Genomic DNA, 27,548 nt, shown 5'->3' with positions numbered 1-27,548 from the left:
GGTCAATTAATTAAAATTAAAACATTTTTTCCACTGGTTTATTATTTTTAAATACTTTAAAGCAAGGTAAGTTTATTTTTAGCCCCTTTTTTTATAAAATTACTTTTTTCAAAAATTTAAATTATCGTTTAAAATAGTTATTTAATGTAATTTATAGTTTATTTAAAAAGTGTGATTTTTAAAACAAAATTATTTGAAGGTTAACTACTGTTTTGGGCCCTCAGCATTCATACGTTTTGACAGGTCTTTCTGTCAATCTTATGAATGGGCTTTTCCCTCCTCCGATTGGCTGCCCATGGCTCACGTGATCCCAGGGGACGCATCGCACTAACTACGCCCCTGGGACACGCAAGCACAGCGCGCCGGCCTCTGGGCCAGGCCCCGGAGAGGAATTCCACGCAGGCCCAGAGCTCAACTGCCGGCGCGCTAGGTAAGTGTAGGTCGGGGGCTTGCACCCGCGGGAAGCCCCCGACCTGAATTTCTGGGCCATTGTATATATATATCACTTCCGGCCCTTCTCCAAAGCGAGCGTCACTCAATTATCCTAAATCTGTTCCATTTGTCAACCAAGTTTCTGTCAATTCTGTTTCATTTTTTCTTACACTATACATCTGAATTTTTCCAACGAGCCTCTTGTGAAACACCTTATTGAATGCCTTCTGAAAATTCTTACTACATTCCCGTTATCTATAAATCATTGCTCAGGCACGAATTGGAATTTGGGCTCACCACTGAAGCAAATATTAATTTTAAAAAGTGTACTGCATTCAGTTACTAATGTTTGCTGCGCTATCAGCAGGAGCTGTAGGGTTGAGGACAAGTACTGTGCCATGGAGGGTGGCTACTGTGCTGTGAAGGGCAGGTACTGTTCCTGGAGAGTGGGTACTGTGCCATGGAGGCTGGGTACTATACTGTGGACGGCAGGTAAGGCCAATTGTTGGGGTAGTCGTCTTAGGACTGTTTCACAAACCTCAAGATTGGCATACATAGAGGCTGAGAACAGATGTATGCCTGCCTGTTGTTCTGGAACAGTGCATTTTGTGGGGGAGGAGATAATATATATTATACTTACGCACGTATGCACTCAAAATGTAAGTAATAAGCAGATTACAGAAATAAATTAGATCAGTAACCTAGCAATGTCAGGAGCAAATGTGGATTTATTTTCTCGAGACTGTAATGACTATAATTTACCTAACAACCATTTCTTACAGCTGGAGCAAGTGCTTCGATTTGAGAATATGGCATCAAGGAGCCCTCGTAAAACTGAAGTCAAAGGGAATCGGGGGGAAAACTCTCCACTTGCTGGAGTCATACCTAGCACAAAGGAAGATGGTTGTGATGGTTGGAGGCCAATCATCATAGTGCCAGGACACTGCTGCAGGAGCTCCTCAGGCAGTGTCCTAGGCCCAACCATCTTCAGCTGCTTCATCAATGACCTTCCCTCCAACATAAGGTTAGAAGTGGAGATGTTCGCTGATGACTGCACAGTGTTCAGTGCCATTCGCAACTCCTCAGATAATGAAGCAGTCCATGCACGCATGCAGCAAGACCTGGACGATGTTCAGGCTTGGGCTGATAATTGGCAGGTAACATTTGTGCCACAGAAGTGCCAGGTAATGACTATTTCCAACAAGCGAGAGTCTAACCACCGCCCCTTGACATTCAATGGCATTACCATCGCCAAATCCCCCACCATCAACATCCTGGGGGTCACCATTGACCAGAAACTTAACTGGACCAGTCACATAAAACTGTGGCAACAAGAGCAGGTCAGTGGCTGGGTATTCTGTGGCAAGTGTCTCACCTCCTGACTCCCCAAGCCTTTTCCACCATCAAGGCAGAAGTCAGGAGTGTGATGGAATATGCTCCACTTGATTGGATGAGTGCAGCTGAAGAAGCTCAACACCATCCAAGACAAAGCAGCCCGCTTGATTGGCACCCCATCCACCACCTTAAACATTCACTCCCTCCTCCACCGACGTACCGTGGCTGCAGTGTGTACCATCTACAAGATGCACTGCAGCAACTCGCCAAGGATTCTTTGGCAGCAGCTCCCAAACCTCCAACTTCTACCACCTAGCAGGACAAGGGCAGCAGACGCATGGGAACACCATCACCTCAAGTTACCCTCCAAGTCACACACCATCCTGACTTGGAAATATATCGCCGATCCTTCATCGTCGCTGGGTAAAAATCCTGGAACTCCCTCCCTAACAGCACTGTGGGAGTACCTTCACCACGCGGACTGCAGCGGTTCAAGGCGGCGGCTCACCACCACCTTCTCAAGGGCCACTAGGAATGGGCAATAAATGCTGGCCTTGCCAGCGATGCCCACAACCCATGAACGAATTAAAAAAAAAATTCAACAAGGACTTTTTTTTGTGGTAATGCTTCCTTCTAATAGTTTTGCTGAAAACCTCATGTTAGTTTTGTAGTCCAGCAATGTCTAGAACAAACTGATCTCACAGAATACCTGCTTCCCAAGAAAAATAAGCCGCAAAAGAGAATCCCAATCCAAGAATCTGTTAAAAAAAGAACAGCAACCATAAACCATGGTAATTGAGTCCCTTGTGTTTTGCACTCCTTGTTTGATAACAGATCCAGTAACATGAATAAGTTTGTCATAAGGGAATTCCCTTCAAAGCACTGCAGCTAACAAGTTACAGGATATAATATTGTATTTTACAATTAATATCTTATAGGAGATGTAACAAATTGAGAGCCTGATTCATACACCAATAGCATTTCCAATTGGTTTAATATAATTAATCATATATTTTTCATTTAAAAAAGTGCGCTAGAGAAGAATTGCTTTGCAAAAAGATGTAACTATCATTCATTTGGTTGAAATCCACATTTGCAGCTAGTAAATTCCAAGGATTCTCTGTTCCTTCAAGGATTTCCAGAAAGAGCCATATGCTGTCCTGATATTGCATCTATAAGCCACGCCCCTAGCCAAATTACGATCAGTTTTCTTCCCCACCATCAACATCAATCACATTGCAAGCAGGCCCATTGCATGCGAGAAGAAATTGAGATGCAAAAAGAATCTGCATTTGTTGTTTTGCAGCTAAAACAGTGATTAACCGCACAATAGGCTGAAGAATATTGTTAGTGATATCATCAGACAAAGATTCAATGTATTCACATGATATTCTGTCATTTTAGTTGAGGTGTTAACCCTTTTCAAATAAACAAGTTAACACCTCTGTTAAAATAAGGAATGGAGAAATTTCAAACTGACAGTTGTGTTGATCTCTTACCGTCACCAGCAATAATTTCTATGCTAATATTTTTCAGAGTGATACATGAGGCAAAAGTAGACACAAAAACCCAGAACTCTGCAGTATCCGTCACAGTGCTTAAACTGCAGTCCCGGGGGCAATAACGGGCAGTCCCAGAAAGAAGAATTCTGGCACCAAGCCTCGGTCAGGCTCCAGTTAATAGCTCGCCTATTGAAAAGAATTAACTCACCTCCCTAGAATTACTCCCCCCGTTCACACTCTAAGCTTTGTGCAAAGCTTCCATTCAGAAATGATATGATGACATTTTGAGATCTTTGGTAGCTCTCTGCCAGTGCAGTTTGAAAATCAAATTATTTTGGGGCACTTCACATGTGCGTAGATGTGACACTCCATGCATGCACAGAAACACTGGTCTCTATGCACCCAATTGGCCTCTAAAGAACCTGCAGGAGACCAGTGGTAGATTTCAAATATAAAAAATGGGAGATCATTACAGGAAGATTGTTTCATGTCGCTCTCCCAGGACCTGGACTGTAGCGAGGCAGAATTAAGTCCGTCCTTTAAAGTGGTATGCTTGGCTTCCTTTTTCAGTTCTGATGAAGGCTCTCCACCTGAAATGTTAAACTGATTCTTTTCATGTGTTGATAGACCTCCTATGCATTTCCAGCATCTTTCTCCCTGTCCAGAGATGTGCAGGGCAGGGAGAAAGATACCCTGCATAATCAATTTCTAACAAGTCTTATTATTTTTGTCTCTGGCTTGGGACCTGTTTTTCAGAGCTTTCTAGTGAAAACACAATTACCATTAACCAGTATGCACCAAAACAGAAGTTTGATATTTCCCACTTGCAAAGCGACGAGCGTCATTAATATGCAAATGAACAACTAAGAGAATCAATGACCCAGTTGCGTATCATTTGCATTGATGTTCTGTCGTCTCAGCATGCTCCCAAAAAGCAATGAAATAAACCAATACATTCTGAACCATGAAAAGTTAACTTATTAAAATGTTTAGGAAAAGGTTATCTGCTTAGTAAATGCTCCTGTACCGCAGAAGAATAATGAATAACGATCATTGTCAGCCAACTTTTAACCTTTATTTTCCTTTTTGCATCATTCCAGGTCTGAAGGGAGGACTGTATAGAGGTTCCGAAGGGATGGGGGCAGTGGCCTGGGTAGCCCTACAGTGGCAGCCAAGGTTGGAGTTTCCGGCAGCATATATATCGGGGTAGATTCTCCCTATATGTGCCCATAGTGGCATGGCTCTTGCTAGCCCAATACAAATGCTATTGATCTGCCCTCCACTGGCCCCACAAACTCTGATGGTGTCAGTGCCAGAGGGAATTGACAGGCACAATCCTGGCATGACTGCTGGGATTGTAGCCCACGCAATCACGTGGCCTGCCCCTTTAAGGCCACTGGCCAGGTGGGGATAGGCACACTCTCAGATCAATTTGAGACTAATTGCTGTTGCTATTGGATGTTTCTCCAGATCTGTCAATTTTTGATTGCTCTCCTTGGGGAGAACAAGAACAACTTTTTTACACAGAGCCTTTAACATAACGAAGCATCCTACGGCACCTCACAACTGGTGTAATGGAAACGGACACCATGCCAGAAAGGGAGAGATGATGGCGCCTAGAAATTGATTTGCCCCGAAAACGGGCGCGGGGATCACGATGATACCAGAACTGCGAGGTTCTACCTATCAGGAAAGGATGAACAGACTGGGGCTCTTTTCTCTTTTGGTCACCTTATCTGAAGAAGGATGTTCTTGCCATGGAAGGAGTGCAGCAAAGATTCACCAGGCTGATACCTGGGATGGCAGGAATGATGTACGAGGAGAGATTGGGTCGATTGGGCTTATACTCGCTGGAGTTTAGAAGAAGAATGAGAGGGGATCTCATCGAAACTTATAAAATTCTAACAGGACTAGACAGACTAGATGCAGGAAGGATGTTCCCGATGGCCGGGGAGTCCAGAACCAGGGGTCACAGTCTAAGGATAAGGGGTAAGCCATTTAGGACAGAGATGAGGAGGAATTTCTTCACCCAGAGAGTGGTGAACCTGTGGAATTCTCTACCACAGAAGGCAGTAAAGGCCAATTCATTAAATATATTCAAGAAGGAGTTAGATATATTTCTTAAGGCTAAAGGGATCAAGGGATATGGAGAGAAGGCAGGGACAGGGTATTGAATTTGGATGATCAGCCATGATCTCATTGAATGGCGGAGCAGGCTCGAGGGGCCGAATGGCCTACTCCTGCTCCTATCTTCTATGTTTCTTGAAAAGAGAAGGCTGAGGGGTGACCTAATAGAGGTCTTTAAAATTATGAAAGGTTTTGAAGGCTGAATTTTAAAGGCGGAAGGCAGGTTGGGGGCGGGGGGGGGGGGGGGGCTTCGAGACGGTTGGGAAACCCATGAGAACGGGTTTCCCGCAGGCCCTGATGAATTTAATGGCAGGGCCTGATTTGAATGTGAAGCCTCTGTTTCCCACCCGCAGCCAGCTAGGTTGAGAGGCTGGCTGGCTCCAGGCAGGAAGGCTGTACAGAGGAGGGAGGGAGGGATTGCGGATGGGGGCCGGGGTCGGCCGGAGGTGCACGGGGTCGGCTGGGACTAGCACGGGGGAGGAGCAGGGTGGTTGCTAATGATCATGGTGGGGGGGGGGTTTGTGAGGAAAATCGGGAGGCCAGGTCGGCTGGGACAACAAAAGGAGGGAGAGGGTCCGCCAAGGATTGTGGGCCGGAGGTGCAAGGGGTGACCTGCCGAAGATCGGGGGGGGACAGAGGAGCAAGGGGAATCTACCGAAGATTGGGGTCGATGGGCCACGGGGAGGGCCGAGGAGCAAATGGGGGGTCTGCAGAAGATCAGGGGCTGGGAGGAGCACTGGGAAGGCCTGAGGAGCAGGGAGGAGGCCTGGGACTTAGGGATTGATGGCCTGGGAGGGGGGAATCGGAGGCCTCGTGGGGGGGTCTCCGATCACAGTGGGTAGGTTAGGCAGGGACCCTGAATCCAGGAGGCTGGTGTAGGGCACTTACCTCCTGGATGCAGCAGTCCTCACCTTGCTGTAGCTGCAGGTTTTACGAATTGTGTAAAACCCGACCAGCTACAGTTAAACACAAAATGGAGGTTAAAGAGGAGGATTCCAGCCTCATTATAATATTTAAATACGCCCTAACCCATCCGTTTTCACTTGTGGGGAAGAGCAAAACTAGAGGGCATCAATATAAGATAGTCACCAAGAAATCAAACAGGGAATTCAGTAGAAACTTCTTTACCCAGAGAGTGGTGAGAATGTGGAACTCGCTACCACAGGGAGTGGTTGAAGCGAATAGTATAGATGCATTTAAGAGGAGGCTAGATAAACATATGAGGGAGAAGGGAATAGAGGGTTATGCTGATAGAGTTAGATGAGGAAAGACGGAAGGAGGCTCGAGTGGAGCATAAATGCCGGCATGGACTGGTTGGGCCGAGTGGCCTGTTTCTGTGCCGTATATCCAATGTAATCCTATGTGATTCTGTGAGATACATTGGACCAACTTTATGAATGTGCGCTACTGGTGGGAAGCCTTCCCAGCCAGCTCTGCAAATCATGGAATTGCACACGCACTGGCCATGATTTCCCAACTATTAATCATAACGGATGGAAAATTGTTGACAGCGAGCCGTGATTTCCCGTTAGATGCAACCGGCAAGCAAGGCTCCCCACTGGGAGCGCACGTTGCTTAAATCAGCTTTTACATCGAGAAAGAGAGAGAAACAACTTCACAAAAAATGTGATGTTTTTAGTTGGTGTAGATCACTGAATTACTAAGAACCAAGGGAGTAAAATCCAACTTCGGCAGGGGTGCAAAACAGACAGTAGATCGGACCGCCCATTATACACCCCATCTGATTTTCCATTCTATTGACTTCAATGGAATCGGGCAGGGTTATGTCGGGCAGCCGATCTACCGCCCGTGCTGAAGTTGAATTTTTCCCCCAATGTGCAAGACATTTTCTTTAGATCACTTCAGACTTATTATTAACGCTGCGGTAATCAAATAAATTTAGTCAAGTAATATAATGGTAACTTGATGGTAAGATCTATAAATAAAAAGGAAAAACTGCACATGCTAGGAATCTTAAATAAAAAAGAAAATATTAGAATTACACAACAAGTCCATCAGCATGTATTTAAAAAATAAAAGGTTCTGGCATTGGATGGACATCAAAACATCATAACCTGTCGTTTTTTCTTAACAGATCATGACTGACCTGCTGTGTATTTTCAGCATTTTCTGTTCTTAAATTCCAACTATAGAAAGACTTTAGCATTTGTATCAATCCTTATTAAAGAATCAGATTTGGCTTGAATGCTGAGCGACTCCATATCCAGATATGGCAAGACAAAGAAAAATCAAATATAAAATCATTCATAGGACCAGCTGCACGGTAGAGAAAACAGTTCTACTAATGTCTATTTATTCCAACAAACAGTATTTGGTCCAATGCGAATAACCTCTTGAGCTATAATAACAGAGAAAAGAAGCAAAAATCATTGATCTGCGTTTTCATGGAATTTATTTGTAGCCCATATGGTTCAAGGCAAATTATGAAGCAAATGAGCCCTACATTTGGTGATATAATTTCTTAGTGCCGGGATGGGCTATCATGTATATTCAGCACCTGAATCATTAACCCAACTTTTGGAATAAAACTAACCATATCAGCTAAAATGTAATCAAGCATTTAAACTTGCATTTGAATCCTGTAAGGAAAAAATATACTTTAAAGTATACTTTACAGTAAAAACTCTTCAGACTTGTTTAACCAGAAACTGCTCAATGCATTTCATTTATTCCACAGGCAAAGCCCCATTAGCACTGCCCATGGAATAACAGCCTCACATAGAGCATTTCTAGCCATTTATTATCTGCTTTGCCCACTTCTGCACTTCTCTAAGAATAGAGTCTGAATAAAATAAGATGTAGACATAGCACAATGTTCCACAACTGTTGACTTGATCTTTTTTTGGTTAGGGTAAAAAGAAAGTCCAGCATTTATATAGCGCCTTTCACGACCACCAGACGTCCCAAAGCGCTTTACAGCCAATTAAGTATTTTTTGAAGTGTAGTCACTGTTGTAATGTAGGTTAGGGTTTAGACTTGGGTTCATTCAATTTTGGCAAGTTTCGGTATTGTGCTGTTCTGTTCCCCAAGGAAATTTGCACATAACGTTAAACGGGCCAGAAATTCGGGTCCCCACGGGTGAGTACGCGCTGTGTACTCACCCGCAAGGCCAATGGAAGTGCCGGTTTCGTGCATGCACTGCGCATGTGCTGGAAACTGGGACTTCCGTTCCCTTGAAGGAAGGGGTTCGGAGGTCAAATGCGTGCGCCGGAGAGGCAGCGTGTAGACCTGGAACTTCTGATTTTTTTACAGGTTTCTCCGTGTGGGTAAGTCCCTAGTAGCTGCGCGTGAAAAAAGCAGTTGCAAGGCCTGCTTTTAACAAGGTAAGAGGTTAATTAAGTAAAATTAAAACATTTTTTCCCACAGGTTTATCATTTTAAAATAATTTAAAGAAAGGTAAGTTTATTTTTAGCCCCGTTAAAAACCTTAATTAATTTTTTCAAAAATTTAAATTTTTGTTTAAAATAGTTAATTTATGTAATTGATAGTTATTTTAAAAATGTGATTTTTTAAAAATTTATTTGAAGTTTTACTTAGGTTTTGGGGCCGATCTCTATTCATAGATTTGACAGGTCTTCCTGTCAAATCTATGAATGGAGATTCCCTGCTCTGATTGGCTCGCCATGGCCCACCTGATCCAGGGGACGCTGCGAACTAACTTTGCTGCTGGGATACACGAGCACTGCACACCGGCAGCTGGAGGAGGCCCAGGATCGGAATCCCACGTGGGCCCACAGCACAACGGTAGGCGCGCTATGTAAGTGCAGGTCGGGGGCTTGCGCCCACGGGAAGCCTCCGACCCTAATTTCTGGCCCGTTTGTTTTACTCGATGTATGCCGGATTTATGCTGAAACATCGTTACATGTGAATTTCCACGACCTTCCAAGACACATCTGTCGAAAACCTCAGCTGTCAATTTAAATACTTTCGCCCCCCATGCAAAACACCAGCTCACACGATTTGCCTGGATTTACGCGAACATTGCACTAGCATATATTAACGCTCAGAGATTTAGGGGGGAATTTTCTGGGGTGTCAGCGGGAGCGATAGATTGAGTGGGAATGTGTTTTTTTTTGACAACAGGCCGTGACTCCGCTGTCAACCTGCCACCTTTATCAACTGTTGGGTCTGTCAGCGCTGAGCAGACCTGATACGTAGTGGCAGGGGAGGCAATTCAGGTCATTATGACTTTGTTAACAGAGGATTAGCAACAATTTTGAGCTCACCTTTAGAATCTACCAGCTCGCCAACGGGGTCCACGCTGCTCGGGGATCACGTCTGTTAAGCTGGGAAGAGTTGAATGGCCATGGAATCATCTCATTACTTGACAGCTTGAAATGTGCTATAAAAGCTCCCATCTCACAGCTGTTCACTTTCCAAGCTCAGAAGCTGTTGCTTACTGCATTTGGAAGACAGATTGAGCTTTATGCAGGTTGCAAGTGTTCGGAGCAAACTCTCTATCTAGTGTCACCTCATTGTAACAACCTCTTTCACCATTGACTGATTGCTTCTGTCATCTCAAATTCACCTGCAATCTATTCCATCAGCATGGGTACAGTTTATACGCTCTCATCTTGGTCCTCAGAATCTGACCACGATCAGCCGCAACACCAGAATCACCAGCTACCCCAACAACCACACCAAACTTCTCCGTAATCACCTGATGCTACAAAGGACAGAGGGCATCAGCACCCGACCACATTCCTGCCCGGGACGCCAAGGATGGCACCATGGCCACATTTATTTAATTAACACTGCATATCCTGGCTGCCAGATAATGCACCAGGTTGGCACCACCCCACACCAACACCATAAAGCATCCCACAATGTCCAAGCCATTCCTTTCACACATCAGCATTGCGGGCGGGGGGAGCAGTGCCGTTATGTCTCACCATTCACTATAACTCACTAAGCCACTTCCAAAGGTGCACACAATTCTGTCCAAGAATGCAAAGTGTTGAAAATAAAGATTTCAAAGTTTGACAGCACATTAACAGAAACTTCACATGAACATTGGCTAAAACACACAAGTGCCTACCCTTGTATGTTGTTAGTTGTTATGATTGGACCAGAATCATAGAATAGTTACAGCACAAAAGGAGGCAATTCAACTCGTTGAGCCCGTGCCAGCTCTCTGCAAGAGCACTTCAGCTAGTCCCACTCCCCCGCTCTTTCCCCGTAGCCCTGCACATTTTTTTCCTTCAGGTACTTATCCAATTACCTTTTGAAAGCCACAATTGAATCTGCCTCCACCACCCTTTCAGGCAGTAAATTCAAGATCCTAACCACTTGCTGCGTAAAATTTTTTTTCCTTGTGTCACCTTTGGTTCTTCTGCCAATCACCTTTAAATCTGTGTCCGCTGCTTCTCAACCCTTCCGCCAATGGGAACAGTTTCTATCGGGCCAGAACTTCGGGTCCCCACAGGTGAGTACGCGCTGGGTACTCACAAGTAGGCCCAACGAAAGCGCCGGTTTTGTGCATGCACTGCGCATGCGCGGGAAACCGGAACTTCCGTTCCCTTAAAGGAAGGGGTTCACAGGTCGAACACGTGCACCGGAGAGGCAGCGCGTACACCGGAGAGGCAGCGCGTACGCCTGGAACTTCTGTTTTTTTTGCAGGTTTCTCCGGGAGGGTAAGTCTCCAGGAGCTACGCTTGTATAAAGCAGTCGCAAGGCCTGCTTTTAACAAGGTAAGTGGTGAATTAAGTTAAATTAAAACATTTTTTCCACAGGTTTATTATTTTTAAATACTTTAAAGAAAGGTAAGTTTATTTTAGCCCCGTTAGAAACTGTAATTAACTTTTTCAAAAATTTTAATTATTGTTTAAAATAGTTATTTTATGTAATTTATAATTATTTTAAAAATGTGATTTAAAAAAAAAAATTCTTTGAAGTTTTAGTGATGTTTTGGGGCCGAATTGTATTCATAGATTTGACAGGTATTCCTGTCAAATCTATGAATACAGATTCCCTGCTAACATTGGCTCTCCATGGCCCACGTGATCCCAGGGGACGCATTGAACTAACTGCGCCCCTGGGATATGCAAGCACGGCGTGCCTGCATTTGGTGCAGGCCCAGGATCGGAATCCCACACTGGGCCATTACTCCAGTTGAAGCCAAAACAGTGTTTTATAAAGGTTCATCATAACTTCCTTGCTTTTGTACTCTATGCCTCTATTTATGAAGCCCAGGATCCTGTATGCTTTCTTAACCGCTTTCTCAATCTGCCCTGCCAACTTCAATGATTTGTGCACATATACCCCCAGGTCTCTTTGTTCATGCACTCCCTTTAGAATTGTACCCTTTACTTTATATTGCCTCTCCTCATTCTTCCTACCAAAATGTATCACTTTGCAATTTTCTGCATTAAATTTCATCTGCCACATGTCCATCCATTCCACCAGCCTGTCTATGTCATCTTGAAATCTATCACTCTCCTCCTCACTGTTCACTATACTGCCAAGTTTTTTGACATCTGCAAATTTTGAAATTGTGCCCTGTACACCCAAGTCTAAGTTATTATTAATATATATATGAAGAAAAGCAGTGGTCCTAATACTGATCCCAGTCCAAAAAACAACCGTTCACCACTACTCTGTTTCCTGTCACTTAGCCAATTTCGTATCCATGCTGCCACTGTCCCTTTTATTCCATGGGCTTCAAGTTTGCTGGCAAGTCTATTATGTGGCACTTTATCAAACGCCTTTTGGAAGTTCATGTACACCACATCAACTGCATTGCCCTCATCAACCCTCTCCGTTACCTCATCAAAAAACTCAATCAAGTTAGTTAAACATGATTTGCCTTTAATGAATCTGTGCTGGCTTTCCTTAATTAATCCATATTTGTCCAAGTGACTGTTGATTTTGTCCCGGATTATCATTTCTAAAAGCTTCCCCACCACCGAGGTTAAACTGACTGGCCTGTAGTTGCTGGGTTTATCCTTACACCCTTTTTTGAACAAGGGTATAACATTTGCAATTCTCCAGTCCTCGGTCACCAGCCCCGCATCCAAGGAGGATTGGAAGAGTATGGCCAGTACCTCTGCAATTTCCACCTTTACTTCCCTCAGCATCCTAGGATGCATCCCATCCGGTCCTGGTGACTTATCTATTTTAAGTACAACTAGCCTTTCTAGTAGCTCCTCCTTATCAATTTTTATCCCATCCAGTATCTCAACTACCTCCTCTTTCACTATAACTTTGGCAGCATCTTCTTCCTTGTAAAGACAGATGCAAAGTTCTCATTTAGTACCTCAGCCTCCATGCGTAGATCTCCATTTTGGTCCATAATTGACCCCATCCCTCCTCTTACTATTTATATGCCTATAGAAGACTTTTGGATTCCCTTTTATGTTAGCTGCCAATCTATTCTCATAATTTCTCTTTGCCTCTCATTTCCTTTTTTACTTCCCCTCTGAGCTTTCTATGTTCAGCCTGGTTCTCACTTGTATTCTCAACCTGACATCTGTCATATGCGCTCTTTTTCTGCTTCACCTTACTCTCTATCTCTTTCGTCATGCATGGAGCTCTGGCTTTGGTTGCTCTACCTTTCCCCCTCATGGGAATCTACCTCATCTAGGATGAGGGTTATTGTGAGGGCTGGCTAGTGAGATGGGGAAGTGATAATGTAGCTAGGGATGGATGGGTGGAGGTGTAAGGTAAGTTGGTGTGATTAAGGATGTCCATAAGTAGGGTAGGGAAGGCAGTGTGATGAGGGGTCTGGTGAGAGGCACAGCAGGATGAGGTTGAGTGTGGCTTTGCAGTAACGTTTAGTGATCTACTGAGATCATTGAAAGGTTTGCGCCACTGCAGCCTGGTGCTCCTGACAACATCCCTGCTTGTGCCCTCCTGTGCAATGTGCAACCAGGCTGCGTGGTCTCCTGGGGAGGTCTCTTCCGCCCATTGGAAGGGAAGAGGACCTCCCTGCATGCTGTGACTCCCTGCATAAGCATATGCAGGGAGTCATGGGAGAGCCTGGGTGCAGCCGTGCACTTTTGTGCAGTGCTTGCAGCACCTCACTGAGAGCGCAACTGTCAAAATAAATTCAGGCTTGGTCCCTTTTAAGGAAACCGGCTGATGACGCGTCATCAAATGATGTCATCAGACCCGCTTCCTTCAAATGGACCGGGAAACACGCAGGGCAGGCTTAACAAGCCCAATCAGGAGAAAGTCATTCTACAGAGCGGGCTGGAGCCGGCAGCGGGGTTGGGACCTGCCACCGACGTCGCCCGCCACAGACCCGCTGAGGTCAGCAAAATCGCGGCCAATGTTGCAGCATAGCCCAAAAGCACCCGACATCGGTGTAACTGAAATTAAATGTGGAATTTGATAGTGATTTGCTTTGCAATTTTTCTTTTGAATTTTTCTTACTGAGACCCACACTATAGTTAACCAAGTCCTGTCAGTCTCAGTGCATCTGAAATGCTTTGGGCCCCTCTGCCCTCGCATTATGAATGACTAAACAGCTACAGTGGCCTTCCCACTGGGCATAGACTTGTTCTGCATAGTAATGGAGGAAGAAGAAAATCAGCTGCGGCAGGTGTTGCTGAGAGTGCGGTACCGTGGCAGAAGACACTGACAGAATGAAGTCACTAACACAGTATGGAGATCATGGTAGGAACCAAAGATAATGAGGGTAAATTAACCACCAAAAATGGGTGGGTTGGGGTCGGGTGGGAGTTTAAAAAGTTAAAAATCTGAAACAGGAATGTGATGAAATATGCCATTCATCAGACTCTGTATTTAACTACATACATTGTATTGCCTGCTCCTGTGTTTTTACCTTGTATTGTATATAGTGCACCGCCCCCTTTCTCCCCATTGGGTGTGTCGGCTCCGCCCATACCTGGCCCTACTTAAGACAAGCCCAGGCTTGTCTTGCAGCAGAACAGCAGAATGCTAGGTGAAGACACAGGCATCTTTCTTTGCTAATAAAAGCCTTGTTTTATCCAGTTAACTTTGAGCCTTGAAGTTATTGAGGCGCATCAAGGAACCCACCTCGAACCCTCCCACTTCCTTTTTCAACAGAGACCCCTCCACTCCCAGGAGGCAGGTCAGTTGTTGAAATCTTGTACGGAGGCTGCGTGCCTTGACTTTTACAGTGTTTTTATTTTTAACCCATGCTGGCCGGGTTTCCTGGTCTCGAGAAACCCAACAGGTAAAAGGAGGCGAGAAGGGCTTGATCCATAAGGCAAGTGTCTTTACAACACTGCTTGTGGACCAGGAGGAGCAGGAATGTTTTCTCCAGGCCCAACAAGCTACCTTGTAAAACCCCTCACGATCTGTCTGCTCTCCCCCCCGACCACCATCTCCACCACCCCCCTCCCCACCGCGATCTCTCCCTCTGACCACCATCTCACTCCTCTGACCACTGAGGCAGTGAAGGGTACCAGGAAGGAGATGGAGAGGTAGAGCTGGGCGTCATCAGCATACATGTCACCATGGCAGCATGGGCTCATTTTTAACTCCAGGGCAGAAACGTGGCCAAGAGAGCAGCATACCCATCCAGGAGGGGCAGCAGACAGGCTCGGCTATTTTAATGCCAATTTCCTGACCAAACTAGGCAGCAAGAGGCCATCTCGGAGGACCCAGGGTAACGGTCCCCGGCACAATGTAAGCACTTCTCAGGGGGAATCTCTGTCAGGGGAGAGGGGATGTTTGGGGCAGGGGAGGCCCAAGGTTTCCTTGTGGACTCAGGAGGAGCTCTGCTGCTCCTCCTGACCCACAAGGAAACTAAAAAAAAGACTTAAGTTGCTTGGCCTCTTCTGGCCATGGCTGATGTTCCCGTCAGGTTATGCCTGGCAGGGAGGCCACCACTTCTCCCTGGCTCAGGCCTCAGGTTAAAATGGCAGATTGGGCCATCGGCGCCCTACCTGCATATGTAAAGAGGAACCTGTTGCCTTGGAGTGGGACAGAAGTGGGGAAGTCCCCCGTGCCACCTTAACTGGTCCCCGCCTGCATTTCCGTCAGGCGAGGGGAGTGAAAACTAACCCCCCATGCCTTTGGATGATGTCGCCGGGAATCAGCATGTAGGAAGTGGAGGGTGCCAAGGATAAACCCTTGGGGGAATGCAGAAGTAACAATGTGGGGCGGAGGAGAAGCCAATGCTACAGATGCTCTGGCTACAATGGGATTAACTCCAGAATGCAGGAGGTAAAGCAATTGTGTTACATGTGTAGCATTTTACTGTAGTTTAGACAATTCTACAAAACTCTTCAAAATTTGAGTGCAATGACCTCACTTGTATAATACAAAACAATATTGTAGCACAGCTTGATGCGGAAGAAAATGCCAATCACTCGGTCACGATGTTTTACAATACACTGCGCTTGCTAGCACACTTGCTGTTAACAAACATCATGAATGTAAAAGGCTGTATCGCCCAGTGGTAGCTGTGCTCATTTGATTAAACACATTTAAATATATATATTACTTCCACTGTGATTAGATTCAAAATGGAGAACTTTAAAAAAAAGACTCCAACCATGTCCTGAATCAAGATTTCTGTAATCAGCAAAGTAGGAACTTAAGATAACTGAGAGGAGGCACAGTCACAGAAGCCCTCTGGGGGAGGTTACAAAATGTAAAATTAATGATGACTCCTCAATCCATCCGTACAACATGCGAGCTGACAATTTCGCCAGGGAATGACAAATATTGGGGTGATCATCAGAATACTCGTTCTCCTTTAATCTGGATGTTATCACATTTTGCAAATTAAGTTTCTATTTGTGAAAATTAGTGCTAATTTACATTTTAAACTGACCAAAAATGATGTACATTTCAGGTTTTTTTTAAACTTACAATAATGAAATAGGTAACACTCCATTCCTTGCTGCTCATTAAAAGGGGAATGAAGATGTGTCTCCTTATTTTAATTTAATAGACTGCAGGCTAAAAGAGCAGAGAAATGGCAATATTGTCTATTTCAAAGAGCCGGCACAGGGGTGATGGGCTGAGTGGCCTCCTCCTGTGTTATGTGATTCTATTTTAATATATTGAAGAAGAATATTTCACTACATTCTCTTGAAAACTTTGCATTCATATATGCAATGAGGCAGAATCGCATTTGTACAGAAGAAATATCCCAGTGGATTTTTGTTTCAGCTCCTAGTAAATCTGCTGACCTACTCCTTGGTGTATTTCCTATTACTAGCAACAATGAGCCAGTGAAAATATTCAAAGACCCTGCTTCCCAGTGCTTTGTTCCCATTTAGAGCAGGAACTCAACTTCTACTGACAGTAAAGAGACGGCAAAGGTGTAACTGGCAGCCTGGTTTCAATGAGGAAAATGACAAGACCAGCCATATCCAAAGGAAGAGAACTTTGAAAAAAAATGAAAATCAGTGGTCTTCTTTCTTTCGTATGGCAGTAGCAAAGCAAATCAGATGTCAATATCTAAGTCAGATATCCAGGCCAAAGCTTCTGGTGTAACAGCGTGGATATCTTGTAGGCTGCCTGTGAATTTCCTCAGCAGTGCTCAATGATGTGCTCCAGAGTCTGATCATAAGAACATAAGAAATAGGAGCAGGAATAGACCACTTGGCCCCTCGAGCCTGCTCCACCATTTAATAAGATCATGGCTGATCTTGGGCTCAAAGCCACTTCCCAACCCGCTCCCCATAACCCTTCACTCCCTTATCTTGCAAAAATCTGTCTCTCTCCACTTTAAATATATTTAATGACCCAGCCTCCACAGCTCTCTGGGGCAGAAAATTCCACAGATTTATGACCCTCTGAGAGAAGAAGTTCCTCCTCATCTCAGTTCTAAAAGGGCGACCCTTTATTCTGAAACTATGCCCAGAGTTCTAGATTTCCCCATGAGGGGAAACATCCTCTCTGCATCTACCCTGTCGAGCCCCCTCAGTATCTTAGATGTTTCGATAAGATCACCTCTCATTCTTCTAAATTCCAATGGGTATAGGCCCAGCCTGCTCAACCTTTCCTCATAAGTCAAACCCCTCATCTCTGGAATTAACCTAGTGAATCATCTCTGAACTGCCTCCAATGTAAGTATATCCTTCCTTAAATAAGGAGACCAAAACTGTACGCCGTACTCGAGGTGTGATCAGGAGCTCCACAGTCACATGATGGGGCTGCTTTAATCTTCCATCTATGGAGAAAGTGGCAGCATCTGACCGATTCTGAGGCGGTTGATGGTTGTCCACTGTTTGCGAGGAAGGTTTGATCCTTCAGGTTGTACTGTGGGGTCCTCTATCAGGAATCCATTCCGTATGCCGCAGTTCTTCCAAGCATTTCACCATCGGTCATCAAGGCTGAGGGGAGATTGCTGAAGAGCTTTGGTGATGGTCCAAAATGGCCTTCTAGATTTGAGATGGGTTGGTGGTAGGTTGTTCAAGTCAGCCCGGATCAGCATGTCTTTGCTGGTGTAACGGTTGTATTCTCTGGAGACTGCATATTCGCGGCGTAGGTGTGGTGGTGCAATGTTTGCAAGCACGGGCAGCCAAGGTGTTGGTGTCGATAAAAGCATACCGGTGATAATTTTCAAAGTAGAATTCAGCTGGACATCAACGGATTTGACATGCGGACTTGATAGCCATGCCGGAGAGCAGTACTCCGCTGTAGAGTACACCAGGGCGAATGCCGCCGTACTGGTGTAAATGTTAAATAACATAGGTGCCAGACAGAACCCTGTGGGAGTCTGTTGTTCAATGTCCTATATCTGCTCTTCTGGGTGCCAGAGTAAACACGGAAGCGTCGGTTGCTAAGCATGGAGTTGAGAAGATGGAACGTTGTTCTGCAGGGTAAAACGGTGGTGAGCTTGAAAAGCAGTCCATGCTTCCAGACTGTGTCATATGCTGCTGACAGGTCCACGAGTGCTATGGCGGTCTAGAGCTGGCACTGGAAGCCTGCTTTGATGTGTGTTGTTAAAGCTACCACTCGGTCGCAGCAGTTACGGCCGCTCCGGAAGCCCGCTTGCTCCTTAGGAATGGTTGGCTCAATAATGGGGGTTAGTCTGTGGCGTAGTAGCCTCTCCAGCACTTTATAACAAGTGTAAAGTAAGGAGATCGGGCGGTCGCTGGAGGATTCACAAGCATTCTTCCCCTGCTTCAGGAGGGCAATTATTTTAGTCTCCCTCCAAATAGAACTGGAATTTTACCAGTTGCCAGATCCTCGGAGAAGAAGGAGATCCCGGTGCTTTTCGGAATTCTGGGTAAATACCATCTGGACCAGCAGCTTTTCCAGGTTTGGTTGTCAGTGGTAAAAATAAAAGTGGGGCAGAAATTCGTTGTAGCGCAAAACGGTCATCATCACAACGGCCGCCGGTGACACAGCCCACTTGATATTCAGTACCACTGTTTTCCACTTTGCACTACCACCCAAGACAAATTTCTACCACAGTGAACTTCATCCCATTGGCCTGAAATAAGTGGTAGAAACAATAGACAGTTTGTAAATTCTTCACCCATCCCAAATTGCCACATGCATTTTTGGCGGCGCTCGATACCTTTTACCACCAAATTTTTTTAAAAGATTGAGCAGTAAACATTCTGGGAAAATCAAAAGTTAATTTACCATTTCTCAAAAATCTAACAATTACCAAGTAAAATAACCTTTGAGAGATTTGGATTTGCATGATTCCTGTTTGTGTCTGTCTTCTCATATGTGTACTTCGTATTTGTCTGCAGCGAATCCGCACCTGAGAATATAAACTCGCAACCTTTTTGACATCCTTCAAGTGAAGACAAATTGCCTCTCTGTTTCAGTTCCTAAGAGTAATCTATATTAATAGCAGGCAACCTTAAAATGTATGGTGCATATATACACTCCATTAGCAAGGTTAAATCCCCCAGTACATAGTGTCACTTTGATCTTAAGAACGCTAACCAAAACTGTATTAATTGTGGGACGGGAACAGGTGTTGGTTTGATATCACAAAAGGTGGGAGTCTCTGGCCCCAATATTTATGGGGAGGTGCAGAGGGAGCGGGGGCACGAGTTTGCAGCCAGGAACACAAAGGCCCTGCCGAATTTAATGGCAGGATCTCATTATAATTTATTTACTCTATTTCCCACCCAGCAGCCAGCTAGATTGAGAAGCTGGCCGGCTGCCAAGCGGGAAAGCCTTTAATAGGAGGCCGCAACCGTCCACAGCGATCCCCGGCAATCGGAGAAAATTGGGGCATGGTGGGGGAGCTCGAAGCGTGGCAGTGAGGAGGGAGGGAGAGATCACGGGGAGGAGAGATCACGGAGGGGAGAAATCGTGGGCGAGGTCAGCCAATTGCGGGAGGGAGAGTTTGCGAGGAGGAAGAGATCACAGGAAGGAGAGAGATCAGCAGGGAGGAGAGATATCCGGGGCGCAGAGATTGCGGGGGGAGAGATTGTGCGGGGGACAGTGTGTCAGCTGATCATGGGGAGGGAGAGATCGTTGGGGGGGGTCAGCCAATCACAGGTGAGTGATCGCAGGGGGAGAGATTGTGGGGGAAAGATCATTGTGGAGAGAGATCGTGGGGAGTGAGAGATCAGGTGGGGAGGGTGGGGAGTGAGAGATCAGGTGGGGGGTTGGGGAGGCGGGGATCGGCCTATCGCGGGGATGGAGAGATCGCGGCAGTTTTATTTGAGGGGCCTGGGGGGGGGGGGGAGCATTCCTGCTCCTCCTGGACCACAGGAGGGAAAGCATTTACCTGCTGCAGTCGGCAGCTCCCTCCTCCCTTTAACTGCCGGCTACCCGAGCACTGGGAAACCTGGCCGGCAGCCGTTAAATGCAAATGGCTCCCAAAATTTGAGGACCGGAGCCTCATTTAAATATTCTAGTGACAGAGGCGGGTTAGGCGGACGCTCCCAAACCCGCTGCGATTAAACTGGAAATAGGCACGATCACTACGGGTTAGGGTCGGGTTTCACATTTTTACTGATTTAACATCTACTTCCACCGCATCCCCTGACATGAATCAGCCATTCATGAAAGAAAGACTTATGAAATAATACTGAGCAGCCTGCGGGTGGCGCTGTCCAGGGAGAGTATAAGTACTCGGGCACGGGCCCAGCTTGCGCAGGACATTCTTAACAGGAACTAGTGAAGGACACAACTAGACCTCCATGTTGTAAACAGTTGATTAAAGCTTTGTTTAACGCTTAGACCAAGTGCCTAGTAGTTTTCTTACGTCACCCCCACCGACCTTCTCCCACCCATCCTGGGCGGGCGGGGCAGAGGTTAAAATTCCCCCCCTCTGTCTCTCAATGCCAAAGAAGGTTGAAGATCAACCCATATTAATTAATTGTGTTGGCATCAATCCACATTGCAGAACATAAAGCGGAGCTATCTCCCACCAATATTCCATCAACTCTTATTTTTTCTTAGTAGAATTTGTAAAGCAAGTAAGTTAAGACGACTGATCACTTTTTTTACCACTGAAATTAGGATTGGGACGAAGCTTTACACCTTTGAAGCTTTCTGGGTGGCAATGGCTTCAAAAGTAATTTGTAACCTCAAAAGCTTTGCTGGTGAGCTCAAAGCTTTGAGGCGACACCATCACAAGATGACAGATGCTTTTTTTCGTCTCTCCACCCACATATTGCAGGATTTCATTCTCGTTTCTTCAGCTATTCAGGTGCTGTTGTTCCTATGACGACCCGGTTGCCAATTCAGCAGGCTTATATTATGTGGGAAACTGTAGATAAAAAAAAGTCTGACAAAAGGAAATAAATCCAGAATATAAACAAAAGAGTTAAAAGGTTTTGTCAGAAGAAATTTGAAAAGTACTGTTGGACCAGAAGAGCCTGGGCGCCTGTCGGGATATTATGCAAAATACACCAGGGAGCTTCCAACTAACACTTCAGTAATCAGATAATACAATGTTATTTCTCTATATGCTAAAAAGCCCTGAAAAGAAAAATAAACAGAATAATAAGTATGTACGCACACAACTCCTGACATTTGCATTTATTCCAGCACTTAAAATAATTTTCTCCTGTTCAGCATCCCATATATAGTTTGCAGATGCTGCTCCACCTCCTCTTGCCTCCACTCCCTTCTGAATGCTGTATTTCCATTGTCAGGTCCATTAGCTTTACATAATGAAGATTAATTGCTGCATACTTGGACATGAAGAATCTTTTTTTAATGTTAGTTCTTCAATTTTCATCCCAGTGTTCTTGTACATCTCCTCTCCTGAAAGTCATGGCTCCTGCTGGTGCATGGTGGTAAGGACAACAGCAGTAATTCCAGTCTTCATGTGCGAACAGTGATGTTGATGGGTAATTTATCCACTGGACCCATTACAGCTCAAACCAACTACATTTTTTTTTTATTCGTTCATGGGATTTGGGCGTCGCTGGCAAGGCCGGCATTTATTGCCCATCCCTAATTGCCCTCGAGAAGGTGGTGGTAAGCCGCCTTCTTGAATCGCTGCAGTCAGTGTGGTGAAGGTACTCCCACAGTGCTGTTACAGAGGGAGTTCCAGGATTTTGACCCAGCGACGATGAAGGATCGGCGATATACTTCCAAGTCAGGATGGTGTGTGACTTGGAGGTGCTGGTGTTCCCATGCACCTGCTGCCTTTGTCCTTCTAGGTGGAAGAGGTTGCGGGTTTGGGAGGTGCTGCCGAAGAAGCCTTGGCGAGTTGCTGCAGTGCATCTTGTAGATGGTACACACTGCAGCCACAGTACGCCGGTGAAGGGAGTGAATATTTAAGGTGGTGGATGGTTTGTCCTGGATGGTGGCAAGCTTCTTGAGTGTTGTTGGAGCTGCACTCATCCAGGCAAGTGAAAAGTATTCCATCACACTCCCTACTTGTGCCTTGTAGATTGTGGAAAGGCTTTGGGGAGTCAGGAGGTGAGACACTCACCACAGAATACCCAGCCTGTGACCTGCTCTTGTTGCTACAGTATTTATGTGGCTGGTCCAGTTAAGTTTCTGGTCAATGGTGACCCCCAGGATGTTGATGGTGGGGGATAGGCAATGGTAATGGCGTTGAATGTCAAAGGGAGGTGGCTAGACTCTCACTTGTTGGAGATAGTTATTGCCTGGCACTAGTGTGGCGCAAATGTTACCTGCCGCTTATCGGCCCAAGCCTGAACATCGTCCAGGTCTTGTTGCATGCGAGAATGGACTGCTTCATTATGAGGAGTTGTGAATGGCATTGAAAACTGTGCAGTCATCAGCGAACATCCCCATTTCTGACCTTATGTTGGAGGGAAGGTCACTGATGAAGCAGCTAACGATGGTTGGGCCTAGGACACTGCCCTGAGGAACTCCTGCAGCGAAGTCCTGGGGCTGTGATGATTGACCTCCAACCACCACAACCATCTTCCTTTGTGCTAGGTATGACTCCCATCAGTGGAGAGTTTTCCCCCCGATTCCCATTGACTTCTGTTTTACTAGGGCTCCTTGGTGCCACACTTGGTCAAATGCTGCCTTGATGCCAAGGGCAATCACTCTCACCTCACCTCTGGAATTCAGCTCCTTTGTCCATGTTTGGACCAAAGCTGTAATGAGGTCTGGAGCCGAGTGGTCTTGGCAGAGCCCAAACTGGGCATCAGAGAGCCGGTTATTGGTGAGTAAGTACTGCTTGATAACACTGGCGACGACACCTTCCATCACTTTGCTGATGATTGAGAGTAGACTGATGGGGCGGTAATTGGCCGGATTGTATTTGTCCTGCTTTTTATGGACAGGGCATACCTGGGCAGTTTTCCGCATTGTCAGATAGATGCCAGTGTTGTAGCTGTACTGGAGCAGCTTGGCTAGAGGTGCAGCTAGTTCTGGAGCACAAGTCTTCAGCACAATAGCCGGGATGTTGTCGGGGCCCACAGCCTTTGCTGTATCCAGTGCGCTCAGCTGTTTCTTGATATCACATGGAGTGAATCAAATTGGCTGAAGGCTGGCTTCTGTGATGGTGGGGACCTCAGGAAGAGGCCGATATGGGTCATCCACTCGGCACTTCTGGCTGAAGATGGTTGCAAATGCTTCAGCCTTGTCTTTTGCACTCACGAGCTGGGCTCCACCATCATTAAGGATGGGGTTATTCATGGAGCCTCCCCCTCCCGTTAGTTGTTTAATGGTCCACCACCATTCACGACTGGATGTGGCAGGACTGCAGAGCTTTGATCTGATCAGTTAATTGTGGGATCGCTTAACCCTCTCTATAGCATGCTGCTTCCGCTTTTTAGCATGCATGTAATTCTGTATTGCTGCTTCCCCAGGTTGGCACCTCATTTTTAGGTACGCCTGGTGCTGCTCCTGGCATGCACTTCTACACTCCTTATTGAACCAGGGTTGGTCCACTGGCTTGATGGTAGTGGTAGAGTGAGGGATATGCCGGGCCATGAGGTTACAGATTGTGGTGGAATACAATTCTGCTGCTGCTGATGGCCCGCAGTGCCTCATGGATGCTCAGTTTTGAGCTGCTAGATCTGTTCTGAATCTATCCCATTTAGCACGGTGGTAGTGCCACACAACACGATGGAGGGTGTCCTCAGTGTGAAGACCCAATGCGCTTCCAGCATGAGCTACTGGATAGTGATAGGCATTGAGAGCCATAGCCAATTTCGCTCCGCCTTAGTGAAGGGAGGCTGAAGTGGTGTCTCCCACTCCCAATCTGATTAGATTGGGAAAACTCAGCACAGAGCAAGAAGCAAAATGGATTATTCTTGGTATGTAAGGCTCAGTGCCACACCGTTTGGTGCATTTCTACACTGTGCTTTCAGTGGTGACAATCAGAAAAGTTCCAGTATATTGGATAGTGTTCAAAAAAAGCACTTAGCAAACTACACCTTTTCAATGGTCCTGGTGGAAAAGTCACATCCACAGGGAGCATGGGCCAGAGATAGGATTACATCATTATACTCTCGATCCTCTGACCAAGTGCAGCTTCCCATTCGGGTCATGGGAATACGGAATCACCCATTTTACTCCTACAAAAAACACCTATACAATTGTATGCTTTTTGTACTGGTTCTCTACATTAAATATATCAAAGCATTTTTACCATTCAGTCAAGTAAGTAACATTTTTCGAACTCTCACCCTCTTTAGCCTTAGAGAATCTCCTGCATTTTGGCTATTTTAGTTATAAAAAATTATGCTAAGTGGCATGTAAATATGCACAACAGTGAGCTGTCCCAAATCATTGTAACGGACCAGATCAATTGTATAGCAATGTGTATTATTACTTTCTTTTTAGCTCCTATAGGTTGCCAAATGTAGGGCCCAACATTCTTGTGCTTGTTAATTTGAGTGGAAGGTAGATATAAGTGAAAAGTGGTGGACTGTCAGGAGATAAGCGACAACAGCTTATTTATCCATGTTTAGTGCTATTCCGAGCATGCCGACCTTCCAAAAGAAGGAGGCAAAAGATGCTAGCAAAAACTAAGATTAAAAAGCCAATTTAACTCATTGAAGGCCTTGTTAGAGGTCATTGTCGATGAACCTGTGCAGCATTCTACAGCTACGACATGACACTGAACAGTAAGGAATTTTACTCCAGGTCACTTGGAGTTAATAGCTTAGATTTTCTGCTCGGACAAAATCCTGAGTGGGAGTACGGTGGGACGTGATTCATCCCCACCTGATCTGTAGCGGGCGGACCCTGGTGCAATTTGCAGGGACAGCCTAATTAAAGTATTTGGGGTGAACTCCAAGCATCGGGAATGCCTCTAATTCAGAGCTCGCCTGTAGGAGAAAGGGTACCACTGTGCCACTGTATGATTTGCAATAGTTCAAAGGGCCAAACATCCACAAAAAGAGATTTACAGCAGAGCAGAACGTTTTTGTTTTTAAAAAAAAGCATGTCTGGGAGGTATGCAGGAGGACAGGGTTCTCCCAGGTTCATGGATGCAGCTGTGGACTTGCTGCTAGAGGAAGTCAAGCAGAGGAGCGAGAGACCCTGTTTGAAATAGAGCAGCATAGACCTCCAAGGAGAACGGCATGGTGGCAATGGAATGAGGTGGCCAGGGCAATCAGTGCTAATACAACCACCCCAAACACAGAACCGTAGCGCAAAAAGAAGTTACATGAACTGACTAGATCAGCAATGTAAGAGGATCCAGCCACACCTTCAAAGAATGGACAGTACTAAGTATGTCTGCCTCTCTTCATAAGAACATAAGAAATAAGAGCAGGAATAGGCCACTTGACCCCTCGAGCCTGCTCTGCCATTCAATAAGATCATGGCTGATCTTGGGCTCAAAGCCACTTCCCTGCCCGCTCCCCAAGCTGTGACAAATAGTGCTAATCCTGTCTGCGATGCACTGTTACACTTTTCCCTTTCTTTGTATGGGGAGAAGGCCATCCACCTCCACCAAAGATGTGATTACGTTGCTCCACTGCTGTGCTTACCAGCACTTGTAGGAGTTCATTGATAAATTGGCATTTTCGCTGTTGGCATCAGATATTTTCTCTAACAATTGTGCACTCTACAGCTGAATTATTAAATATTTTGATGTTTATACCAGTTAAGAGGCTCGTTCTCTGGTTGAAGCATGTTAAATGATTATTATTACAGGGGTATTTAGATTCATTGTTACTTTTTCATAACCGCTATCAATTTACATTCTCATAAAATTGCACAATTGAAAGCTCTGTCTTCTCAACATTCTGTTAGTGGTTTGTTAATTTGGATGAAAACATCTTTTCCTCCCATTTATAGTGAAAAGAGGAATGGTCGGCCCATAGCAACTGTGAAGACCAGTAATGAACTTGAATGTGATGCAAGTTGCCAGTATATGCTTGGTCTTTGTAGTACGTCAGCACCAGATCGTTTCAGGTTAATGTGATACAATGCTACTTTTTCCTTCTTTATTGCTGTTGCTGGCTAAATTATCTTTTAGTAATAACAATAATAAGGTGTCAGCCTTGGCTCAGTGGTAGTACTGTCGCCTGAGTCAGAAGGTTGTGGGTTCAAGTTCCACTCCAGAGAGTTGAGCACATAATCTAGGCCAGCGCTTCAGTGCAGTGCTTTTTTTTTTCCTGAGGGAGCGCTGCACTGTCGGAGGTGCTGTCTTTCGGATGAGATGTTAAAACGAGGTCCTGTCTGCCCTCTCAGGTGAACGTATAAGATCCCATGGCATTATTCGAAGAAGAGTAGAGGAGTTCTCCTCGGTGTCCTGGCCAATATTTATCGCTCAACCAACGTCGCTAAAGCAAATGATCTTGTCATTATCTCATTGCTGTTTGTGAGATCTTGCTGTGCACACATTGTTGTAATGTAGGAAACACGGCAGCTAATGACTGCACTTCAAAAGTGCTTCATTGACTGTAAAGTGCTTTGGGACATCCTGAGGTCATGAAATACGCTGTATAAATGCAAGTTCTTTCATTCTTAACTCAATGTTGCACACTGCTTCTTATGCCCCATTGACCTCTACTGATCCCCCTTAAGGGCTATTGTTTCCTCCTTTGCACTATCCTTTCCTTCCCTTCTTCACTCAGAATACATTAATACAAATGTAATATTATAATTCATTTCATGTCTTTCTTTTCATGAACAGTCAATAAAATAATGCTAATAAAATGAGGATTGATATTTATTAATCCATTTACAAGTAAAATATGTATCAACTGTACTTGCAGTTTAACTACATCTTCACTGTATTATAGCTCATGCTTTATATGGTGTCATGGAGTGTTTGCATATATTTAAGTACAATAAAAAGATATATTGAAGTGATAAATATGTTAATATATCCTATACGTGGTTTATGAACTTCATCTATTCCTTTTTACACTGAATGTTTTACTTTCAAGCCATACTTCTCACTTTTACATTTTTCACAGTTGACTGTGAAATTAAGATAAGCTGCTTTTGTTAAACATGTTACAGTTAACTCGGATTTTGAAGTTACAAGAAAATGAGATTTAGTTATGTCCTTGTAAATGTAAAAACCTATTTCTGCAAAAAAGTAATGGTTTATATAATAGCACATTCATAACATGAAAACTCAGCATAGCCTACCGTTATTGTCTTTATTCGACCACCTGGTTGTGTGCAGGTCCAGCCTGACTTGTTCATTAATAAACCACAGATTTCTCCTTCTGAACAGGGGATCATTTCACACCACTGCTTACTCTTTACAACTCGCACTGCAAATAAAAGAGGGAATGGTTAGTCATTGAAAAATTAATTATAGAAACATTCTTTCAATAAATGCAAGATGGAGACCGAATGGTG

General features: G+C 45.0%; 1 protein-coding gene across 5 annotated transcripts in view; it reads right to left on the bottom strand.

Moving 5' to 3' along the window:
* LOC147105213 (chemokine-like protein TAFA-5) overlaps positions 1-27,548 on the bottom strand; it is a 386,891-nt gene that overhangs the window by 138,665 nt on the left and 220,678 nt on the right. For all 5 annotated transcript variants that reach the window (XM_086011349.1, XM_086011348.1, XM_086011347.1 and 2 more), the window contains exon 3: positions 27,333-27,460. In XM_086011349.1, coding sequence (XP_085867475.1) covers positions 27,333-27,460 — 128 coding nt within the window. The remainder of the gene's footprint in view (positions 1-27,332; positions 27,461-27,548) is intronic.

Source organism: Somniosus microcephalus, chromosome 18 (assembly GCF_052327205.1).
Source record: "Somniosus microcephalus isolate GS21.2 chromosome 18, FLI_Smic_1.0, whole genome shotgun sequence".
NCBI lineage: Eukaryota > Metazoa > Chordata > Chondrichthyes > Squaliformes > Somniosidae > Somniosus > Somniosus microcephalus.
The sequence above is the reverse complement of the archived record's forward strand: the minus strand, read 5'-3'. Positions and strand labels throughout refer to the sequence as shown.